Consider the following 26,046-nt stretch of genomic DNA (forward strand, 5'->3'; position numbering starts at 1 on the left):
CACTCTTTTTCTACTACTTTGCCGTACTTTGCCACTACTTTACCGTACTTTGCCACTATTTTGCAGTTCTTTGCCACTAATTTGCAGTACTTTGCCACTCTTTTTCCACTACTTTGCCACGACTTTTCAGTACTTTGCCACTATTTTGCACTACATTGCAGTACTTTACCACTACTTTGCAGTACTTTGCCACTATTTTGCAGTACTTTGCCTTTACTAGGCCGTACGTTGCCTCTACTTTCCCGTACATTGTCACTACTTGCCGTACTTTGCCACTACTTTGCCGTAATTTGTCACTACTTTGCCGTATTTTGACACTACGTTGCCGTTATTTGCCACTACATTGCTGTACTTTGCCACTTCTTAGGAGAACTTTGCCACTACTTTGCAGTATTTTACCACTCATTTTCCACTACTTTGCTGTACTTTGCCTCTACTTTGCCACTACTTTCCCGTACTTTGCTACTACTTTGTCTTACTTTGCCACTACTTTGCCGTACTTTCCCACCACTTTGCCGTACTTTGCCACTACCTTGGCACTACTTTACAGCACTTTGCCACTACTTTGCCGTATATTGCCAATACTTTGCCACTACTTTACCGTACTTTGCCACTCTTTTTCCACTACTTTGCCGTACTTTACCGTACTTTGCCACTATTTTGCAGTTCTTTGCCACTACTTTGCAGTACTTTGCCACTCTTTTTCCACTACTTTGCCACGACTTTTCAGTACTTTGCCACTATTTTGCACTACTTTGCTGGACTTTGCCACTACTTTGCCGTATTTTGCCACTACTTTGCAGTAATTTGCCACTGCTTTGCCGTACTTTGCCATTACTTTGCAGTACTTTACCACTATTTTGCAGTACTTTGCCTTTACTATGTTGTACGTTGCCTCTACTTTCCTGTACTTTGTCACCACTTTGCCGTAATTTGCTACGACTTTGCCGTATTTTGACACTACATTGCCGTTATTTGCCACTACATTGCTGTACTTTGCCACTACTTTCCCGTACTTTACTACTACTTTGCCACTACTTTGCCGTACTTTCCCACCACTTTGCCACTACCTTGGCACTACTTTACAGCACTTTGCCACTACTATGTCGTACGTTGCCTCTACTTTCCTGTACTTTGTCACCACTTTGCCGTAATTTGCTACTACTTTGCCGTAATTTGCCGTATTTTGACACTACGTTGCCGTTATTTGCCACTATGTTGCCGTACTTTGCCACTTAGATTTCAGTATAATCAGTCAAAGCATGGCAGATATATGGCACTAGAACTGCATTCATTAAAACAAAATGGCCACTAGTTGGCAATTTTAAATCCGATCTGAAAAATAAAATGATGTGCATCAGGAACCCATGTCTAATGTATGTACAAAATGTTTGAACAAAATCTATTCATGAATGCCATAAATGCTTGATATTTGATAATTTTTTAATAGAACATGAAACAAATTTATGTGCATATGTATAATATTATGTACGATGTATGTGTGAAGTTTGAAAGTAATTGGTCCTGGCAAGTCTATGATATAGGTCCAGATGCACGCACGCATGCAAACACACACAGAGGTCAATCCATAAGTCCCCGTTTTCAGACTGTGTCCGCTCAGGAACTAGAATACCTGTTCACTCCCAGCAGGTTAGAAGCATTCTTGATCTCAGGTATAGTAAATACCTTGCTTTCAGAGACTTCCAAATGGCATATTTCTGAGTTTTTCTACACAATCTCCTTACTCTTCAAAAAAAAAAAAAAAAATTGGTCTAGTAGGTTCTTAGTCGATTGCCAATTTTATTGGTACATAGTTCATTATTAAACAGGAATGTACAGAATAGATGGGAATTGTGAGTACATAAACTCGTATTGTAAAATATGAAATTGGGTTCAGGTGGGAGGTAAACTGAAAAGAATGTGTCTGGAATAATCGAATATTTATTCATTTCCATATACAGTTGGCTGACATTGTTAAGGTATATATGCAACAGTAAATTTAATTGTTCACATGGTAATCTTATTTTCCCCAAGTCACTGTGTACTTTAAAAACATTTATTGCTAGATGCACTACTTCCTTATATGAAGTCAAACAACTGCAATGCTTGTTGGGGACAACTCACAGTTAACTTATTTCTTCTGTCACTAGAATAAAGCAGTAATTAAAAACACATTTAAAATTGTTTTATTTGTTTTTGGTTTAGAGGATGCATTACATGAAGTAATCAGAATTCCCCAAAAAAGTGTATGCACAGGGAAGAACAAAATTTCCATAGAAATATCAGATTAAAGTAACATGCAAATTAAACGCAAAAATTATTTTTAAATTGCTAACCATCAAATATATACGATAAATTGCAAGTCATGATTATACATTTGTTTTCTTAATTCTGAAAATTTCAGGCACAAAACACTAATATTTTATAAATTGGATGTGCCTAGTTTCCATGGAAACAAAGCAATTATTACAAATCTTTCACAGAACTAAAATTTTTAAAGGTACCCAATTGTGTCACTATATTTTACTGCTACCCAAAATAGTCTATAATAGCTACCCAACAATGTACAGCTATTATATTGCAAATATTTGTTCAATAACTTACATGCAATTATTTATGTGAAAGCTATCTATATTAATCCCTGCTGGGTTTGACTAAAATTACAATGTATCAAAAACAAGTTTTTAGCCAAGACATGACATGACAACATTAAAAGTTTACACTGCAGAATCAAATTAAGATATTTGTTGCCTAAATCAGCACAGCACAATATGTTAGTTGATTGGTTGCAGACAGTCATCATTAAATAAACACCACTATTTCACTTTTGTACAGTATTGAAAATACTTACATGTACATTGAATTAAAAAGGAAAAGGCACTTGGAAAAGATTGATGGAAATGAGGCCACTAAACACAATGATAATCTCACTGGGCAGTATGGAAGCACACCGTTGGACAGCACTTGTTCTTTTTTTCACTTTCCACAAGGAATCTCTTAACCACAAATAACAACACATTGGAAACCTTTAATGCTTTGTTGATCAATGAAATTCACTTAGTATAGCTACTTGATGGTGTACTCAACCCTCAGGTGACACCTCACTGATAGTCACTTTGCACATTCTAAATAGTTTTTTTAATTATCGGTATACATAAATACTGTATTTCTAGACCTAAATTTCAAGCCATAAATTTATAATAGTTTATCAGTAATGTGAAAACAAAACAAAATTGTCAGTCAGAAATAACAAAATTGTTCCTTGAATATTAAACATGAAAGACACAGTTAACAATCTGTATAGAGTTTACTGCAGCGGCGCTTTTTATTCACTAACATGGATTCAATTCGCACAAGTTCAAGCCTTGTCACTCATTCATTTGTCCATATCAATCAATACATTGCTGAAGGCAAACAGCACCTACCATCTTACATTAATAAAGTATATTACAATGTACCAACATTTCACAAGTAACTGTACAAAGTAAAGTTGTAATATGCTAACGAACTAACCGTATCTGGCAGGTGTGGGCAGCACAAATTCCATATTGACCCACCCAATTTTTTTTTTTTTTGCTCAGTAAACTTTCATCCACATTGAATACATCCCATGTGGAGACTTATAGTTAACACATTACAACTTCAATAACGGCATATATTAAATCTGTACTAGAGAAATGCAGGCTGTTCTTGTCCGGTTAACAATCGATACATGGATAGGGGCATTGTCTTCATATGAATCTGAATAGAAGAGAAAATATATGCAAGAAGTCATTGTCAATGACATAGTCCCTGTTTTTATTGACTGTGTGAATTGGATACAATGATAACATAGTCCCTGTTTTTATTGACTGTGTGAATTGGATACAATGATAACATAGTCCCTGTTTTTATTGACTGTGTGAATTGGATACAATGATAACATAGTCCCTGTTTTTATTGACTGTGTGAATTGGATACAATCATGACATAGTCCCTGTTTGTATTGACTGTGTGAATTGGATACAATGATAACATAGTCCCTGTTTTTATTGACTGTGTGAATTGGATACAATGGTGAAATAGTACCTGTTTTTATTGACTGTGTGAATTGAATACAATGATGAAATAGACCCTGTTTTTATTGACTGTGTGAATTGAATACAATGATGAAATAGACCCTGTTTTTATTGACTGTGTGAATTGGATACAATGATGACATAGTCCCTGTTTTTATTGACTGTGTGAATTGGATACAATGATGAAATAGTCTCTGTTTTTATTGACTGTGAAATTGGATACAATGATGACACAGTCCCTGTTCTATTGACTGTGAATTGGATACAATGATGACATAGTCCCTGTTTTTATTGACTGTGTGAATTGGATACAATGAAAGATGCAGATCAGTCTTCCTTTATTATTACTTTTAATGCTTAGACTCTTATACCCCATGAAAAAAAAGCCATGCATGGCACAGTCCTTGTTAGTTATCGAATTTAAGATATATAGTTTTGTTTATAGTAATAAAGCAGGAACATAAACATGTCAGGAACATGATTATGATGATTGTTTAACATTTAAATCATTGACATTTGTATCTGATCGTCAAACGCGTATTGAGAGATATTGGAACAAAATGGCCACGAGTCAGCCATTTTGAATCTGATCTAAACAATAAAATAATGTGCATCAGGAACCATAATGTCTAATGTATGTACCGAGTTTGAACAAAATCTATCTATAAATGCCAGAAATGCTTAATTTTGATGATTTTTTAGCACAAAAATGGCCACCATTCGGCTAATTTTAATAGGATCATCAAACCAATATATCTGTATATTTCTGACATGATGTACAAAGAATATTTATGGCAAGGCATTCCTCGCTTGATCCAAGAGAGTTACTCGCCTCTCCAGTTCCTGTAGGTGAGCCCGGTGGTGCAACAAAGTGCTCTGTCCGAGGCGGCTGTGAAACGCAGCTTGGGAAAGTACCCTGCGAACTGAAGTCATCATTCCATTGATATGCATCAGCTCTCGGAGAGACACAGAGGGAACGTTGAATAGATGTTGGGCTACATGTAGGCCGCTTAGTGCTAGGCAACAAGCCTGCGATGGTCGCCCGCCTCCGTGTCGAACTCTATGCCCAGAAACCCAAACGCTGTGTTGGGTGAGGATGGGACTTTTCTTGATTTACTAGGAAGCCCAACTTGTGTAGTATATGCTGTGTTAGCTTTACTTGCTCGACCAACAACCCCTTGTTTTGGTTGTGTAGCTACCAGTCATCTAGGTATGGGTTGATGTGCACTGTCGACAATGCAGCAGCAGCACCACCCTTTTCAACACTGGTGAACACAGATGGAGACGTGCATAACCCAAAGGGGAGCACCCTGAAATCGGCTACGAATCAAAGTTGCTGACTCCCAGGGTGCATTGGTATGTGCAGGTAAGCATCGCTCAGATCTAGCAAGTCTGTGGTGCATGAGGTCATGGGGCTTCCCCTGACTTAGATTTCTCTCAGTCATTGGCTCATCTAGAAATGAAGGTATGGTACCATTCATACACAAGTGTGACCTAGACATATGGCTAAATGCAGATCTGGAAATGAAGGTATGGTACCATTCAGACAGGAGTGTGAACTAGACATATGGCTAAATGCATATCTGGAAATGAAGGTATGGTATCATTCAGACAGGAGTGTGAACTAGACATATGGCTAAATGCAGATCTAGAAATGAAGGTATGGTACCATTCATACACAAGTGTGACCTAGACATATGGCTAAATGCAGATCTGGAAATGAAGGTATGGTACCATTCAGACAGGAGTGTGAACTAGACATATGGCTAAATGCATATCTGGAAATGAAGGTATGGTACCATTCAGACAGGAGTGTGACCTAGACATATGGCTAAATGCAGATCTAGAAATGAAGGTATGGTATCATTCAGACAGGAGTGTGACCTAGACATATGGCTCAATGCAGATCTGGAAATGAAGGTATGGTACCATTCAGACAGGAGTGTGAACTAGACATATGGCTAAATGCAGATCTGGAAATGAAGGTATGGTACCATTCAGACAGGAGTGTGACCTAGACATATGGCTAAATGCAGATCTGGAAATGAAGGTATGGTACCATTCAGACAGGAGTGTGAACTAGACATATGGCTCAATGCAGATCTGGAAATGAAGGAATGGTACCATTCAGACAGGAGTGTGACCTAGACATATGGCTAAATGCAGATCTAGAAATGAAGGTATGGTACCATTCATACAGGAGTGTGACCTAGACATATGGCTAAATGCAGATCTAGAAATGAAGGTATGGTACCATTCAGACAGGAATGTGACCTAGACATATGGCTAAATGCAGATCTAGAAATGAAGGTATGGTACCATTCATACAGGAGTGTGATCTAGACATATGGCTAAATGCAGATCTAGAAATGAAGGTATGGTACCATTCATACAGGAGTATGACCTAGACATATGGCTAAATGCAGATCTAGAAATGAAGGTATGATACCATTCATACACAAGTGTGACCTAGACATATGGCTAAATGCAGATCTAGAAATGAAGGTATGATACCATTCAGACAAGAGTGTGACCTAGACATATGGCTAAATGCAGATCTGGAAATGAAGGTATGGTACCATTCAGACTAATTAGCTACAATCCTAGTAATAATTTTCTTGTGATTTAGCTATTTACTCTAGATTTGATTTGTTGAATGAAAATGACATCAACATCAGTATCAATCAATCAAACTGGTCAATAAACAAGAATACTCAAGGCATCCAATAGCTGCTAGTGTGTTATGTTTGTATCATGAAGTAACATTGTAGCTATACTAGTGAAGTTGTATATACAGTACAGTTCTCGCGAAAGCTTTGGCTTCACGTCAGCTTTGCTTCAGCATCGCATCATTATGGTATTGTTAGGGCTTCATCATCGCATCAATGTCGCAACATTAAAAAGTTAGGTGGTTATCGCTTCGCTTCATTCGCCCACTTCCGCTTTTCAATTGAATGCCGCCTTGTTGAATTTGACTGGACAATTTCCGCTTTATTTTCGACCGTGCACACATTCGGATTACTAAAAATTTTCTGGTTTTCATAGATCACGGTTACTAGTTTAGTAACTGTGCATAGATGTTGAACAACCGTCAAAAGTTCAAATACTTTTTGTTTTAACTATCTATAATTATATGCACGCAATCTGACCCTTTGACATAGATTTGGCTGGGATTGAATATTTTATTTTCAACAATATTCCGACATGACGCACTCCTACAAAATGTATTTCAACAGAAGTACAACATGGTTGTCTGGGTTTCCTTTCCTGATTGTGTTGAGTTTATGATTTGTATAATTATTGTTGTTTTACCCCAAGGAGAAGACAAGCCGAAAGACCATGCAGCTAAATAGAAGTCTCACGCATGGACTGAGTGAAAGAAAATATTTCTAAGGCTAAAATAAAACCTAATATCTCTTATATATTTGGTATGACAGTACGTTCGTCAATATCTAGAAAAATTTGTTTGAAATGTTTACCAACCGTGTCCCAATAATTTGTTTGGAATATCGATCTCCGTTGGGTTCTCCAAACGGTTCCGACGACCGTCATTCAATACAATCAGCATTTATTCATCGTAATTCATTTACCTCGCGAAACTACAACAGAGCGTAGAGTTAACGCGGTGAAACAGTTGCTTTGAAATCAATGGAACTTCAACTATCCATTTCTCACCTTGAAATAAAACCAGTTGGCTGAGATAGCTCCGCTGCTAGCAATGCACATTTCAATTTAAGAAGAGAAGATATCATTAGAAAATGAACAATATGTATAGTATCAGAGCAATGGGACTTGCTGTTTTCAATAAGAATTCAGGAATATCACATTTCACCAAAAATGACAAAAATAATTATCAAAATTAGATAATTGAAGATATCACCACAAAATTAACAAATCTGAAAGACGTCCACATGTAGTACCTATATACATAATATAAAAACAATCGGACTTGCGGTTTTCAACAAGAAGTCGAAAATATCACTTTTTACCAAAAATGACAAAAATATTAAGCAAAATTAGAGAATTGAAGATATCATCATGAAATGAACAAATCTTTAAGTGGTCCACATGTAGTAGTTAGTACCTATATATGTAATATCAAAGCAATTGGACTTGTGGTTTTTAACAAGAAGTCAAAAATATCACTTTTTACCAAAAATGACAGAAATATTCACCAAAATTAGAGAATTAAAGATATCATTACAAAATGAACAAATCTGAGAGAGGTCCACATGCAGTATCTATATATGTAATATCAAAGCAATCGAACTTGTGGTTTTTAACGAGAAGTCGAAAATATTTTTTTGTGAGAATACTTTTAAAGTACATATAGATCAAGCTCAGGTCGCTGATCGTGACTTCATTTTGATGATTGACGACAACGCTGATGCACCAGGCGGCATATGTGTATTTTGCATGTATTAGTAGTCCGGGCATGGGATCAGACTAGGCTAAAACTAAACGAAACGCAGAACAATACCACCGAAATGAGGAATTTGAATGTGTTCTCTAACCAGCAAATAAAATGAGCTAAAAAGGTAATTTTATAACAAGAACAGTTTCATTTCGTATATAACAAATTGTGTTGTATCCAAACAACGATTGCATCATGTGATTTAAATTTATCACGATTTTCCTTGCAGTCAATATGACACTCATCACCTTGCCGACTGTAATGTACTTCACAAAGTTTTTGATGCCCAATACTCGCAACACTAAAATAATTAAACAAGATATTTTCTTAAAATATCATTTTACTCTTGAACATATTATTTTACTCCCCTTACTGCCTTGAATTTCAAGTCAATTACATATCGAACTTCTGTACATGTGTTATTTTCTACTGTCCTTCTGTGTGCAAATAATGAGGTCATAGTCATGTCGCAATACTTTGAAGCTGATGCCATGTTGATGCCATGAGACTGTGAAGCTGAGGCCACGATGATGTCACAAAATTAGCGAGGCAAACACAGCTTCAATTTTCAACGACGCGAAGCTAATGCCACAATGATGCGATGCGGAGGTGACAATGAAGCCATGCGTAGGCGACAATGATGCCACAAAAGCCAAAGCTTTTGCGAGAACTGTACTGTAATGAGTGCTATAACACATATAAGCATATGGTGTTTATGAAGTGGACTTGCATGAAATGGTTGTACAAGTTATGCCACATGAATACTGTGTATAATATGAGTAGTCTGTAGTGCAATAAATGCTTACCTCTCCTACAGCTGTGGCTAATATATCTACAATTTTTTCATGAGGTGTTGCTACTACACTCATACCATTAATTTCAATGATACGGTGACCAACACGAACACCACCCCGCTCAGCAATGCCTCCCCTCATTAGGCTGCAAATCTGCAACAAATATTGAAACCATAATTACAGTAATTGCCAATAACCTTTTAAATTACTCAATTAATCAATTAATTAATCAATATTCCAATTTATAGGTAGTAGTTATACTTTATTTTATCATGAGCAAAACCAAAATCATGTTATTTATTGAATTCAATATATATAGTTTTGTTCATAATAATATAGTTGGAACACAAAAATGTCAGAAGTATGGATCCAGAAGATGATGCTTGATTATGATGATTTTTTAACATTAAAATGTTTGACATCTTGTATCTGATCGTCAAACGAGTACTTGTCCATATTGAGAAATATTGCTTAACTTATTAACATGATGTAAAACTAATATATACAAGCAGCCTGTCGGCTGAGATAGCTCCGCTGTTAGCAATGCACATTTCAATTAAAGAACTGAAGATATCATCAGAAAATGAACAATATGTACATACTAAAGCAATCAGACTTGCTGTTTTCAACAAAAATTTGAAAATATAACTTTTTATCAAAAATATTCATGAAAATTAGAGAATTAAAGACATCATCACCAAATGAACAAATCTGAGTGAGGTCTACCTGTAGTACCTATGTAATATATATAATATCAAAGCAATTTGCGGTTTTAACAAGTAGTCGAAAATATCACTTTCTACCAAAAATTACAAAAATATTCACCAAAATTAGAGAATTAAAGATATCATCATGAAATGAACAAATCTGAGAGAGGTTCACATGTAGTACCTATATATGTAATATCAAAGCAATTGAACTTGCAGTTTTTAACAAGAAGTCGAAAATATTATGGTTGTACAAACCCATTTGTTTACCTAATCATATATACAAGAAAGTCTGTGGAAATAATAAATTCCCATTTATTACTCGTTAGGCTTAACTACAGATTACAGCCCCGATCGGAAACTATTAGGGAATATACCCTGTTCACAAAGAACATCTTAGGGTAGCATTCCCTATAGAAAAGAGGCCTGGCAAGAAAGAACAGCCGGGACTTCAAAATAACTATTGAGTTCATAAAAGAAGCACATTCGCCACTAAAGGACAGTGCCCCTATCTCTGAGCGCTGCCTACCTGACGCTTGAGCCAAAAGAAAAACTGTTTACATAGTAACATACTTAGCGTCTGCCTTATCCATTCGCTCGAGGGGGTGTCGTAACGCCATTACACCAACGACAACTCCCAGTCAGGAGGATTAGCTAGCCCCTTGGCGCATGGCCCCTTCAAGCGGAATTACTAAAACAGTTGTAACATAATAGAAGTCGAAACCAGTTTCAGTCCAGCAGATTCTGATAAAACTGGGAATATAACTTGATCAAAAGATAAATGTAATGGCGTTACGACACCCCCTCGAGCATATGGATAAGGCAGACGCTTAGTATGTTACTATGTAAACAGTTTTTCTTTTGGCTCTAGCATCAATATGGAATAGCGCGGGGCTCGTAGGTGAAGTAGCGTCCGACTTGGAGATCAAACTTGTCTCCCGCTGGAGTAGGGTAGGCGCACAAACCCAGAACTGCCTCACGCTCAGCCGGAACCACTCCTGCCAAGAGGGCAGTATGAACATAGCAACTCTCTGCGCCGCCAGGGACTGGCCCATCTGCCTGAGAAAGGTAAAGCCCTATGCACTAGTAGGCTCTGGTGCCGGTCAAATGACCACGCAACAAGGCCTTCCCGATCCGTACTACCCGCCTTAACAAAAGTGTGGGTACCAGGATCAGAACGGGGAACCAGTGGAGAAGGTTGTGGTACCGTGTGAGTGTCCCACATCGGGACCCATCAGCGCTTCATGTAGCCCCTATGGGGTATCGATTCACCCAACGGAACGCATTAGACGTGACCGCACCGAAACCAGGTTCAAGCTGTTTGTCCTTTTCTCCCAAAGGGTACCAATCGCCCCCTCCATCGTCTTCTGAGCCCCCTCCATAGCCTGGGTCACACAAGGCACCCAGGGGAGTTGGCCATTGGGCGTGAGAGGGGAGAGTGCTGATGAAAACGAGTACAAAGGCAACTCCCCCATGGGGGAGGGGGGCTTTATCACCGGCCACGTACGAAACAGGAGTCTTGCGACCATCACTGCCCGGTTCACAAGCTGCGACCTTAACTGCATATTAGTAAGGGACAGCTGGGTTCCGGTTGGTTGGGTATCCTGTGACCCGTTGGGGAAGTGGTAGCTGCACCCAATAAGAGGGTTGCATACGAGGGTACCAACACTGGAGTCCCCTCCCCTCGCAGAGTCATCAGTGGGGCCACTCTGCGCGGCTTGGAAAGATGCAGGAAACAATGCATGGTCAGCCCAAGCCTGAGGGGGAGAGATACGAATGCGTAAGGTGATCCGTTCCAGTGAGAGGGCCCCCCTCTATAAAAGAAGTGGACGCTCCCTGACCCTAGCCCTGGTGGTGGAGGGACAGGCAGTATCTCGGTCCGTGCTTGCTTGCCACCTTGACTAGTACCGGTAAAAGAAAGCAACGGGGCATGTCCCTGTGATTGCGCAATCCACTCATTGAACCGGTTCAGTCTCTAAAGGCCGTTCCGATTCCACCTCGGAACTCTGTGTCGACGTCAGCGTCACAGTGGGAACATGCTGTTCATCAACATCATCAATCTCCCAGCAAAAGCGGTTGAAGGGTGTTAGTCAGCCTCGGTAATATCCAGTAGGGAAAATTTAGATCCACGCCAATGTTCCCGTGCTATTGACCGACATCTTTGTTACCTCAACGGTAAATGGTTCTGAAGGTCTTGTCTCAATCATAGATCCCGCTACCTCGAGCAGGGAGTCAGATCATGACAACTCTCAAACAATCTCGACGATTACCAAGTAGAGAGACAGATTTTTCACTCATTGAATCAGACATTACATAGCTAGCTTGCGGCTAGGGATTTTCCCTTTTATCGCGACTACCAGCTTTTAATCGCTTGCCTTCAGCTTTCCACCCTCAAGCAATGCCCTGAGTCCCGACGCAACCGAGCGTGAAAGGCAATAGGCAGGACCCAAACAGACATCTGTTAAAGGCAGGATGAGCATGTCTTACTGTTGCGTTGGGACATACTTCATCTTTTTTATGACATAGGCATATTGCAGTCTGAAATAATTACGAAAAATGAGATAGTGAAAAAACGTGAAAATTCACCGCGCCAGAATTCGGAACCCTGTGAATAAAAACTGAGTTGGCGATTCAACTAACACAGGTAAAAAAAAAAGCGGGGCCCCTAATAATGGAAAGCCTTTAACCGTAATAGAGTCGATCACCAATACTAGATTCCTAGATAATCTCAGTCATAAAACTGTAACCTGCACTCTAGTCCATGCGTCGCAACGGACCTGAAAAATATCTGTACTCGTTGGTCACGGAAACAAGAGAGATCGGATTGGTCAGGCCTCACGAGCGTGAGTATCCTGAGGGTAACACCTTAGGAGAGGCCTTTTTTCTATAAGGAATGCTACACTAAGGTGTTCTTTGTGAACAGGGTATATTCTCTAATACATGTAGTTTTCGATCGAGGCTGTAATCTGAAGTTAAGCTTTCTGGTAGGTGATGTAGTAAACTAGCAATTTTGACCAAAAATGACAAAAATATTCGCTATAAATAAGGCAATTGAACATATCCACACGAAATGAACAAATCTGAAAGAGAACCACCCAAGATACTATCCTAGAAAGTTTCACAGCTATACAGTTTGTGGTTGGCGATGGCGACGGAGATGACGGACAATCAGTAATACTATAAGCTCCGCACGACTTTGTCGACAACGGAGCTAAAAATTTGAACATAATCAGACAAAGCATATCAGAGATATGCCTCTAGAAGTGCATTCATTTAAACAAAATGGCCACCAGTCAACCATTCTCAATCCAATCTTAGGGTAGAAATGCAGTTTACCTGACAGGTATTTTAATTAGTTGATTAGGAAACCAAGATGACCTCCCTTGTCCACAAAACTATATATTTTCGGAAAGCTTATTGTATGAATTTTTAAGTTTTGTTAGTATTTTATTTTTATTGGCACTGTAGTTTGAAATATGCACAACAATGTGCTTTTTTGGTCAAAAGTGATTTAAAAAAAATTAGCTTCTAAACCATGCTTCTGTTTCCTGTCAAAATTGGTTTATGGGTACATCTGTTTACTATGAAGAAAGCGCCGTCTTGAAAACTGTCTACCAGTTGTCAATTTTGTAGGGCAGCAGCTCAAATTTCACTACTTCAAGTTTATGCATAAATTAACACCCAGGCTAGTTGTCTGTACGATTGCTTAACACTATTCAACTAAAAACAATGCCCCGACGGCGTTTTGAAGATAAACACATTGTCAATCATTTGTGAAAATTTCAAAACAAAAGGTCTAGGAGCTATTTTTTTTTAAAGTTCTGGAATGTGCACTAAAAAGAAGCTGAGATAATTACTAATTTGCATAACAATTCACCCAGTAAGAAGTTTGCTAATGCTCATAATTAAAATGGATGTTACAGTTCCGAATTTAAATGTATTATCGTTTTGTAAAAAGTTAAAAACAGTGCATAATATGGAAATCCCGTCATTTCTTTTTTTCACCATGTATTTTTTTTTTTATTATTTATGTACAGCCTTGCTAAATCTTGCTAAGCATTCAAAAGAGATAATTTTGCACCTGTTATCTATATTTTAAAATCGTTTTTTGAGTATGTTCCACTATTCACAATTCTACAAAATTTCAACAGTGTATAGCCAAGACTTTTTGGACAATAACAAGCAAAAAAAAAAAATTTCACTCCCAAGTGCCTACGAACCTGCATCTCTACCTTAAACAAGACATGAATATCAAAGTCCCCGTTATAAAGTAGTACAAGGAACATCTGCAAACAGGTGAATGAATATGAATCTACGAAGTGCAACAAAACTATTTGTCATACATGTATACTTGCTCAAGAAATTGCATTCATAAATCTGAGTGAACCTTGATGTACATGACTTGTTTGTTAATTAAGGTCTTAGTATATTACCAGGACCTGGGTCAAATCAAAGTTCAAATAACTGTATTGTTTTAATTTGCATATTTTTGGGAGGGTGTGGTCTTTATTGCCAAAAGCACATCTACTCGTGCCAAGGTGTAATCATACCAAATATGAATAAAAAATCAACACCGTGGTGGTAGAGATAGCAGCAAATAACTGCATTGATCTTTTTTGCATATTTTTGGGAGGGCGTGGTCATTACTTTCAGAAGCACATCTATTCGTGTCAAGGTGTAATCCTACCACATATGAACTAAATTGGCCCAATGGTTGCCGGGATAAGAGCAAATAACTGCATTGATCTAATTTGCATATTTTTGGGAAGGCATGGCCATTACTGTCAGAAGCACATCTACTCGTGTCAAGGTGTAATCCTACCAAATATGAATGAAATCAGCTCAATGGTTGCTGAGATCAGAGGAAATAACTGGATTTAGCTAATTTGCATATGTTTTGGGTAAGGTGTGGTCATATTAATAATAACCTAAAAGATGACTTCAAATGATAAGGGAGCTATTTTGAAATTGGGTTCTGAGGTTCTGCAAAGTTGGTTCTGAGTTCGGAATAGTATACACTACCGATCGAATACATTTGGTAAGCTTGTGAATCAGAAATCATGAATCTGAATCTGAATTTAATTATACTGAGCATGCTCAGTTGCTCTGTCAGTACAGTTAGTAACCCTAAATTAGCCATATATTGAGCCAATCTGTGAAAAAATTTAAAAGAAGCTAATTTCAACTGATTTTATAAGGTATGGGTCTGGACAACTACAAAAAAAAAAAGAAGGGGAGATAGGGGCTGGGGAAATTTTTTTATCGGAGGTCAAAGGTCATTGACTTTTGCCAAAATAGCTATGATTTTTGTATGAATCATATTTTATCATCAGAATACGGTATACAGGTAAAATTGGTGTCAAAATGCGCAGAATTAAAAATGAAAGAAGACTTAAATAAAAAGTAACTCTTTGCATCAAATTTTGACCTCCAAAAATGAGGTCAAAGGTCAAAAATTGTCATTTTTATCACATAAAACAGCATATTAATCATATTTTAGTTTAGCTTTAGTTGTCAGAATGCGTGGAACTATGCATGAAAATGAGATATTAAATTTGGTGTCAATATAGCATACAAAAAGGAAAAGGGTTTCTAAATTGCCATTTGTAGAGGAGGTCTTATGTTATTGAGCCAGTCTAAAACACTCGGCCATACTTATTAATCATACCTCATCAACACACATGGTATGTATATGACCTAGTATGGTCTTGGTATAAAAATGAACATCATTAATTGAACTGGAAGGAGAGTGAATAGATCTCATAGTCACTAAGGGGTCAAATGTCTTCAACCATGTCCATCTCAGGAACAACATATGGTGTATGTCAAGCATTGTTTTGACTTGATGTCAAAATCCACAACATTACATTGCAAGTAGAACAAATTTAAAATATTTATATGGTGACTCTTACAGTGGCCCATACTAGGCAAGAGTTATTATGTAGTTTGACGCACTTTGTAGGAATTCTCGGACATGTATGAATCTATGCTAGAGAAAGTGATGTTGTCTCTAATTAACAACAAGTAAAACGAAAAACCCTGTATAACAAATTATCAATATGGAAATTTGTGAAATATGTAGTGAGGACTCTTCAGAAGCAGGAAAGCTACAACGGTTGTACACAAAGGGATATGAGAACCTCATTAAACAGTGTAGACGTATTGATGACTCTTCATTGTTAGAGCGATTGGCAACCAAATGGACCAGGAACATTCCTATGAAAGTCCATCATAGATGCCGAACACATTCAAAAGGAGCCAGATGTTGAGGAGCAAGAGCATGCACCACGAAATAACTGACAAAAAGTTTCACAATCTGTAAATGATGGCAGAGATCATGGTGAGTTATATATATTTATTCTTTGTACTTGATTCATATAAATTTAATTAAGATCCGAAGCCAAATTAATTTTAAAACTATTTTATTTGAATTTTGAATGTTAGTACTAGTAGGGCATAGGGTTATTTACATGTGATGGCGGCTAACTTTGTCCTAATAATATTTATCAGGCCAGGGTTCAACTCGATTTCCGTACAGTGAAAGATGTTTCATATGCAACGAGGACATCCATTTTGATGAAAGACATCCTAATAGACAGCGGACCATACATCAAGCATCAACTATCACACTAAAGCAATCCCTTTTGAGAATCGTAAGTGAAAGAAATGATAATCTGGGAATGGCTGTGAAAGGACGCTTGGAAGGCATGGCAGATCTTATAGCAGAAGAGGCTGTTTATTATAATAAATGTTACTGCACCCTTAACAACGTTCCAGGTCGCTGTAATGTAAGTTATATTTATACAGTAGACATATGCTCTTAAAGTTCCGTTTGAATTGTAAAGTATGTCACAGCGTATGAAATTTATTCAAATCTTCATATTTACAAAGATGCATTTAACCATTTTGTCAAGGCTTATTATTTATAAATAACGTCTCTCTTTTCCTTCTCTATTAAATTCATCTTTTATTTAAAGTATTTAATAATTATGCAGATTGTTGATTTCTAAAAATTCACGACAAATAAACAAAACACTTGAACATTTTGTTTATTCTTTAGAAACCAGGCAGACCTGTAGATGCTGGCAAGGAAAATGCCTTCTACCAGCTGTGCGGATGGCTTGACAGTGAAATGGAGAGTGGAGTGTACACAGTAAGCCAATTATATGACCAGATGAAGATGATAGCAGGCGATGACACTCCAGTGTACCATGAGAGATACTTGAAAGAAGCACTTGAGAGATACTATGGTGATAGTATATTCATAACCAACCAAGAGCGCAGGAAGGATGTTGTCTGCTTTAGAAGCTGTACAGCACGCATCATCCGAGACTACCATGAAATGCAAACTGATGATGAAGAGGCAAAGAAAAGAGCCATCATCAAAACTGCAGCTTCACTCATTATCAATGACATCAAGTGTCTCAATTTCAGCAAAGAGGACTTCCCATCGCTTAAAGAAATGACATCATTGTATGAACTACCAGAATCTCTTGAACTGATGTTGACATCCTTAATGCCTCATTCATCTGTTAGGCGAAATGTTGCGGGGCAGAATAATATATCTTCACAGCGCCCAAGATCATCTAAGATGCCTTTCCAGCTTGGCATGAGTTTGTACCTTGATCACAAGTTTGGTTCAGATAAGCTGATTGATGTCATGCACAGGCTTGGCATTTGTGAACGTCAAAAAGAGACAGTGGACTACAAGTACACGTATATTGACTCTACTAATACTACAAATGCAGCATCAATGGCAGTCCTTGAGAATCAGGTCGAACAACACATTGGCGACAACATGGATCACGATCTGATCACATTGGATGGCCAGCTGGGTTTTCACGCTATGGGGCAGATCAAAGTAACGACTCCAGAAAACTCAAATCAACTTGAAGTTGATGAGATTCGGAAGTTACAGAGAAAGCCAATTGTTAAAAGTGAAACTCTGTCAAATATTGAAGGCCTGCATAATTATGTGCCACAACGAACAAACGCCCTACTGGAGATGAAACTCATGGAGTATGAAGACCTTCAACACAAAGTACCAGAGAAATCCATCCCAACAGATGATTCGGTCATAGACTGGTACAATGGATGGATAGAGGGAAGAACCGTTCATCCCAACTTCATGGGTTTCATGCATCAGACCTACAATGAATTAGCACTGAAATCCTCAATCGAGTTTCTGCCAATCATCAATGCGAATCCTAATGACATGCAGACAGTATACACTACCATCACGAGAGCTATCAAGGGAATGTACAAATCTCCAGCAATAATAACATTTGATTTGCCTCTATTCATTAAGGCATCTCAAATTGTTAAGGAGCAAAAGTTGGCAGTTGTTGTGAGGCTTGGAGGATTTCATTTCCTTAAGAGTTACCTTGGCTTCATCGGCTACATCATGGATGGCAGTGGTTTGGCAGAAGCCATGGAAGTCATCTATGGACCTACCACTATCAAGTACATCCTGAAAGGTGCAGCATACTCAAAGGCACTGAGAGCACACTTCTTGACAGATGCCGCGCTGGTCAAACACATGATGGGTGGAAGTGACAAAGAAAGTCTTGATGAGACACTCAAAGACTTGCACAAAACTACAAGAACGGCAAAGCTATGGGTTTTGTACCACAAACTTGTAAGAACAGCACAAGATTTCATCTTAGCAGAAAGACTCCACGATTGGCACGGACATCTAAATGCTGTTTCTAAGATGATTGGTATATTTGCCACCGCTGGACATGGTCAGTACGCCAAATTTGGACGCATGTACCTACAAGAGATGCTCAGACTTCCAGAAGATTATCCTGAGGTTAGTAACTTCAATCAATCGTTTTGCAAGTAAAATCATTATCCGTCTTTTTTCATTAATTGTTGCTTGTTATCATTCTAAAGATCTGACTATTTGTGTTATTGGCAGGTGTATGAATCATTCATGGAGGGTAATCATACAACACGTTACAGCAATGAACAATTTTCAGGACAATTTTCTGACCAGACAATTGAAGAAACACTTATGAGGAAAGCCAAGTCAAATGGAGGTTTGACACGTGGAAGAATGCGCAACGAAAACTCTGTGAAAATATGGGCTGGAACATTTTCACATCTGAAGCTTCTAAGCGACCTGATGGAAGATCTGATTGGTGGTAAACGGAGTAAGAGGACTCACAAAGACATTGGAGCAAAGCGTCTAGAAAAAGACAGCCAGTGCGTCAAGATGATATCTGCGTGGTTTTCAGCTCACAACCCATTCATAGAGGTTAGTATAGATCTGTATCATCTACTTATAGTGTCAGATAAATCATTCCACAGTCCACATTTGAGTAACAATTTTTGAAATATTTTCTTATCATCTAAAGGGATTTTTCATTTCAGGTAAACGATGTCAACATCATTGCTTCACTGTCTAATGGGATAATAACCATCGACAAGTCAGTTGTCAATTGTGATGATGCAGTGAGAATAGGATATTAGGATATGAAATGCAGAAGGATATTGATGATGAGTCACCTGTTACAATCATGAAGACATCGAAGAAATGCAAAAATCTAGCTGACCTCCAGAAGAAAGTAAAGGTAGGGGACAAGAAAATATACATCGAGAAGACACTACTCTTCAATAGATTGATCATCATGGCAGAGAGGAATGAAGGTATAGAAGACATATTCAAATTTGAGTTGACCCCTGTCCCAACATCTCTCTTCACAATGGACCGCATGATGAGGCAACCAAAAAAACATGAATTTGGCAAGATGCTAAAAGAGAAAGCTACAAAACTCAACGTAGACATGAACAGCAAGGTGCATGTGGTTGATGGAGGATGGCTTCTTTATCAGGTAAAATGGGCCAGCGGAGCAACTGTCAAGACTATAGTTCATTCTTATGTCAGGTATGTTGACAACAAATTCAAGAATGCTACTGTCGTGTTTGATGGCTACAGGGAGGAATCATCAACAAAAGACCATGAGCATATACGCCGGATGGATGAAAAGAAGGTTTCTCCGGACTTGAGTGTCACACCGGACCGGACTGTGTCATGTAATAGAGAGGTATGCCTGGCAAATGAGAAGAACAAAGAAGCCTTATTCACGATGCTATTTACAGAGATGGCAAGACAGCATATCACTGTACGCCAAGCAAAGGATGATGGTGACACACTGATTGTTAGATCTGCAATGGATTTGGTCGTAGGTGTTAATTCCCCAGTTGTTGTTGTCGACCAGGACACTGATATTTTGATTTTGCTCTGCTATCATAGACCTATTGACTGTACTAGCTTGTATCTTCAAGCAGACTTTGGTGGTCTTTACGACATCTCTACCATAGACATTGATGACCGTGAGGAGTTCCTCTTCAAGTATGGCTGGTCTGGAAACGACACGGTTTCATGCATTCATGGACATACCAAATGTGCTCTCTACAAATGCAAATTCCCTGCCAGTGTCATCACAACATTCACAAGTAGCACTTCACCCGTCTCCAAAATTAGAACAGCCGGATTAAAAGCAATGCAGATCACATATGGCTGTGGGGATATTCCTCTCGAAAAGTCTCGCTATCTTAAGTTCAAGAAGCAAGCAGCCAAGGGAAAGATCGATCCTGACCATCTACCACCAATGCAAAATGCAATCGCTCAACATTCCCTGCGCGTTCATCTTCAAGTTGTGATATGGAAGCATCTGAACACCTCTATTCTTGAACCCAAAGGAAGAGGATGGGAATTAGATTCCAACAGAAAACTCAAACCAAAGATGATCTCTGGTGGTATTGCGTCAGACATCCTTCTCAAAGGAATCTGCTGCAGCTGCAAGGATGGCGAAAGGCAATGTCAAACCATGAGATGCAGCTGCATGAAAGCTGGCATGTCATGTGTATCTGCATGTGGAGTGTGCTGTGGACTTTGTGACAATGGAACAGATAGCACAGATGCAGAGGAACTAATTGACAGCGATGAAGAGGACTGAGGAAGCACTATAATCATTCATTTATTTTGTGTTGGCGATAGTTACTGTAAGTTTCAAGTTATTATCAGCATCATTTTGACCTTGTATTTGGTGGTCAAGACTTGATATAAGAGTCATTGTCAAATTTAGTTTGACCCATTCATTCTGTGCGTTTTGACACCATGTATGATCATCAATTTACATGTTGTAACTTAGGTCCTACCATTGTGATAAATAATTACCCCTTACCGCCTCAATAAGTCAAAATTAACATCTTAAATATTTTGGGGATTGTTGGTCATTTTTAAAAAATCAAAAAAAAATCACGAATATAGCATGTTCACGATAGAATGAGTATTTTTGACCTTTGACCTCATTTTCTAAGGTCAAGACTCAGTCCAAAGTTGCTTTTTTATATTCTTTTTATTTTATTTTTATTTATTATTTTATTCCCTTTTTAATTCTGCACATTTTAACATCAATATCATCTATATACCATATTATGTTGTTGAAATATCAATCATATGCCATTTTATGTGGAAAAATTAACTTTTTTGACATTTGACCTCATTTTTAGAGGTTAAAATTTGATCAAAAAAGTTGACTTCTATTTTAAGTCTTCTTCCTTTTTTAATTCTACACATTTCGACATCAATGTTATCTATATGCCATATTCTGGTGATGAAATATGACTAATACAAGAATCATAGCTATTTGGGCAAAGGTCAATGAACTTTGACCCCCGATAAAATAGTTTCCCCAACCCTTATCTCTCCTTCTTTTTTTTTGGTAGTTGTCCATACCCATACCTACCAAAATCAGTTGAAATTAGCTTCTTTTAAATTTTTTCACAGATAAACCTTTAGTTAGGGATACTAAGTAGAGAGAGGTAATTTTGGATGAAAATCTTGAAAAAGACCCACTTAGGATTTTCAGATCTGGAAAAAAGAATTACGTGCATATGTAACACAGACTTGTTCATCAACCTGCCAAGTTTCATTGTCATCAGCTGCAGAGTCTCTGAGAAAATGTGAACGCCTGAACGGGGACTAAAAGCATAGCAAAACTATTGAAACCTTGCTGCAAGGGAATAGTTGATACAACTGGTTAAGTTGAGACCAAAAATTGACTAAATTCTTGAAATAGTGAAATTTTCTAACATAATTCTCATTTCTTACTACCAATGATCACACTAAGGCATACATTCGGGGGGGGGGGGGTGATTTTGTGATGTTCTGCTTCCATCGATTTTGTTGATTTTATTTTAATTCAGAATAGCTAAAAAAAGCCATGCATGACACAGTCCCAGTTAGTTATCGAATTTAAGATATATAGTTTTGTTTATAGTAATATAGCTGGAACATAAACATGTCAGGAATATGATTATTTAACAGTAAAATGATTGACATTTGTATCTGAACGTCAAACGAGTATTGCTCTGGAACAGCATTAATTAAAACAAAATCAGCCATTTTAAATACATGTATAATGAATATATAAAATTTAAACATAATCAGTCAAAGCATGTCAGAGATTATGGCACTAGAGCTGCATTCATTAATACAAAATGGCCACCAGTCGGCCATTTTAAATCCGATATTAAAATGATAGACATTTGTATCTGATCGTCAAACAAGTACTTGTCCATATTGAGAGATATTGCTCTGGAACAGCATTCAAAATCAACCATTTTGAATACATGTATATATATATATAACATGATTTATAACGAATATATAAAATTTGAACATAATCAGTCAAAGCATTTAAGAGACATGGCTCTAGAAGCCCAATCATTAAAACAAAATGGCCGCCAGTCAGCCATTTTGAATCCAATCTGACAAATAAAATGACGTGCATCAGGAACCAGTAATGTCTAATGTATGTACCAAGTTTGACTGAAATCCATCCATAAATGCCAGAAATGATTGATATTTGATGATTTTTTAGCACAAAAATGACCACCATTCGACCATTTTGAATATGATCGTCGAACCAATATATCTGTTTATCTATGACATGATGTATAACGAATATTTAAAATTTGAACATAATCAGTCAAAACAAGTCAGAGATATGGCACGAGAACCACACTCATTAAAACAAAATGGCCGCCAGCCGGCCATTTTGAATCTTATCTGAAAAACAAAATTATTTGCATGAAGGGCCCATAATGTCAAATGTATATACAAAGTTTGAACAAAATCCATCTGTAAACAGCCGAGAAATGCTGGATTTTTAGGATTTTTCAGCACAAAAATGGATGCCATTCGGCCATCTTAAATCAGATCGTAAAACAACATGTTGTGCATCAAGGTCCTATAATGTCCAACGTATATACAAGGTTTGAACAAAATCCATCTATAAACAGCTGGGAAATGCTTGATTTTGATGATTTTGAAAGTTGCAACATACAATTTGTTCAGTTTTTGGCATGGACATAAATTGGCAAACATGATGGCATTTTCAAGTTTATAGCACTCTCCATCCTGGTCTCAGCAAGAACACCAGAGAGCAACAAACAAGTACAACAGGTAAAATGACATGCACGTATGCAAATCAGATCTGCAAATATGTTGAAGAGTCAGTGTTGTGTCTGTTTGGATAAACTTCCTTGTACAACTGTATTCCTAATACAAGAACACTGTCAATCACAGAACTATTCCAGCGAAAAACTGATATTTTAGTCAGTAACAGGGCAAAGATACCGTTTGTCATACAAGTACTAGCACCAGATGAGGAACTGAGAAACTGCAATGATCCTTGGTGTACATTACCTGTGTCAACAACTTTACTTCCCATGTACTTCATGTACAGATCTACATGTAGTTTGTGGCCCTGAATTAGTTTCAATATCTCTAAATAAGGACAAGCGTACTTCTCATATGACAATGATACAAACTTTTATTTACAGAGAAACACATATTTATGCTTTGGTTGACAGCACTTCTCAAAGAAAAAAAAAGACGACCTGCAAAACTTTATACAATTGTCAGACATGCAGCGAATAGTATGCTTTTGTAATATATGCAGTTTCAGTGGCTTTGCTTTTTGAGAAAAAAATTCTGGCTCTGCACCTGAAAAAAACAAAAAACATTTAGTCAAAAGTAAGCAGAGGTTGTAGCACATGTGCTTCCATTAGCTGTTAAATTTAATTAAAAAAGATATTTGTGTACCGTCTTTTCAGTACGAAAAAATATTACTTAATATATTCATACCAGCCAGAAAGAAATTGCAGTTTACACTGAGCAATTAGAAATATACATGGACAACAATTGATGCATGTCTAGCAATATACTGTTTGAAAGGCTGCAAGATGTAATGAAATAGCAACCAATCACTACTCGAGTCGGACTGGCTGGGAAACTGCACAATACAAACAAAAATGTATGTAAATGATATATGAGCAGCTCCACTAAATATAAAAAATATTCTTTCCATAGTTATGACTCTAATGTGAATGTGATTTGCCACTCCTTAGCAATAGTAGTTAGAGTATTGTATTGTACTGTATTGTACAAGTTTATTGTGATTCTATATGTGTTTGTAATATTATTTAACTTTATTAAGCATTCTGTTTAGTTGGTTAACTTTACTGTATCTTAATGTAGTTTATTTTATTTTTATACGACCATAAAACAACTCACTGTAGTTTGTTTTAATGTTGAATAAAAATTCAAAAAAGTCACTGTAAAGTGGTGACGTATTGCGCGAAATTGTTTTACTTTTCTCGATTTGCGTGCCGCTGTGCGTCGATAAAAAAATGCATGGAATGGTCGGCAGTATCGATCAAGTTCGTCTAGTGTGACATTCGTGGCTGGCGAAATACAAGATGCCGTTTAAATAGGCGTCAAGGAGGAGTGAAAGGCCCTAATTGGTTCTACAATAGGTGTCATGAAATGTTGGTATGGTAGCTTACTTGTTTTCGAAGTGTTGTAATTGTTGATTAGTACTCAGTAGTGATTATATTAACGTACAAAAAATAAATTCGTTGAATTGTTATGAAATGCAAGTAAAATTCAACTTAGTTTTATCGTAAGCAAATGTTTTTGGTTACATGTTAACGCCCGAAGCGACACGATATCCGCCATGTTATCCTTCGCACGATAGGTCAAGTCGCTAATCAACCAATCAAAATGCTGGATTGTGCCCATGTGCTCAAATTACCATAAAGCATTTAAATATGACAGTTCAGCGACTTCATGGTGAAAGCAACACGGAAGACCAGATTTACCGATGTTTTAGTGCAATTTTTTGGCTTCGTTTTTCATGGGGAAAAAGGCATGATTTTTTTTTAATCGGGGCGATTTAGAAAAATAAATAAACGTACCGTCCTAAATAAGAATGTACCGGGTGGAATTTTTCTGGGGAAAAAATAAACGTACCTGTACGTTTATTTGGGACATTTAGCGTTGTGGACAAGCTCTCCTCAGTAGTGACATATTTTTAACTTCGCCTATGGCGTGATCAGTGGAATACGTAAATAAACCAACACTTTCAATGAGTACATGCCGACCCAACTAAACTTGTTTATGGCTGTTTATGTACAGCGAGGACACATCTCATAGAACAATAGCTGTGGAAATCATAAACAAATGTAAATGTTGCGGAAATCAAGCATGGCGATAATGATTTTGAGTGAGGCAGAGTCGCAAGCGTCTCAGAGCAGCATTGCGCCGACACCACCACGACGTTTAAATCCTGGTGAGAGCACTGCAAACCTCTTAAATCATGATGTAAACTTTCAATTTACACAATACATAATCAGTTCCTACAACAATAATAGAAAGGCAGTTATTCTGGCGAAACTCTCGCCAGGTTAGCAATAGTTTCTCACGATCACCAAATCCGAGACACAAACGATAATACAAAGTGTATAAATACCATAACAAGAACAGTTTCTTACCTTTGAAATTGACGAGACACAATTTTGTCCATATAAGCGTTGCGCAAATAAAGATACAATTCCGGGATACAATATCCTCACACAAAAACGACTGATTTCCACCGAGACGAGAACTGCGTTTGCGTCATCAAAACTCGGATTAAACTCGGGTAATTTCGGGAAAAGTTGGATTTTCCAGCAGTTTTGAAGGAAAAATGTTAAAAATCAAAGAAAAACACAGTGAA

The 26,046-nt window shown here is 37.6% G+C and overlaps 1 protein-coding gene across 5 annotated transcripts in view; it reads right to left on the reverse strand.

The window, feature by feature from the left end:
• Nucleotides 1-1,422: 1,422 nt before the first annotated feature.
• Nucleotides 1,423-26,046, reverse strand: part of LOC102804157 (uncharacterized) — a 196,507-nt gene continuing 171,883 nt past the window's right edge. For all 5 annotated transcript variants that reach the window (XM_085506846.1, XM_085506843.1, XM_085506845.1 and 2 more), the window contains 2 exons: nt 9,279-9,419; nt 1,423-3,741 (listed from right to left, as the gene is read on the reverse strand). In XM_085506846.1, the coding sequence (XP_085362972.1) occupies nt 3,670-3,741; nt 9,279-9,419 (213 nt within the window). In that variant the 3' untranslated portion in view covers nt 1,423-3,669. The remainder of the gene's footprint in view (nt 3,742-9,278; nt 9,420-26,046) is intronic.

The sequence above is a fragment of the Saccoglossus kowalevskii genome, chromosome 13, assembly GCF_978046115.1.
Source record: "Saccoglossus kowalevskii chromosome 13, keSacKowa6.1, whole genome shotgun sequence".
In the NCBI taxonomy this organism is placed as follows: domain Eukaryota; kingdom Metazoa; phylum Hemichordata; class Enteropneusta; family Harrimaniidae; genus Saccoglossus; species Saccoglossus kowalevskii.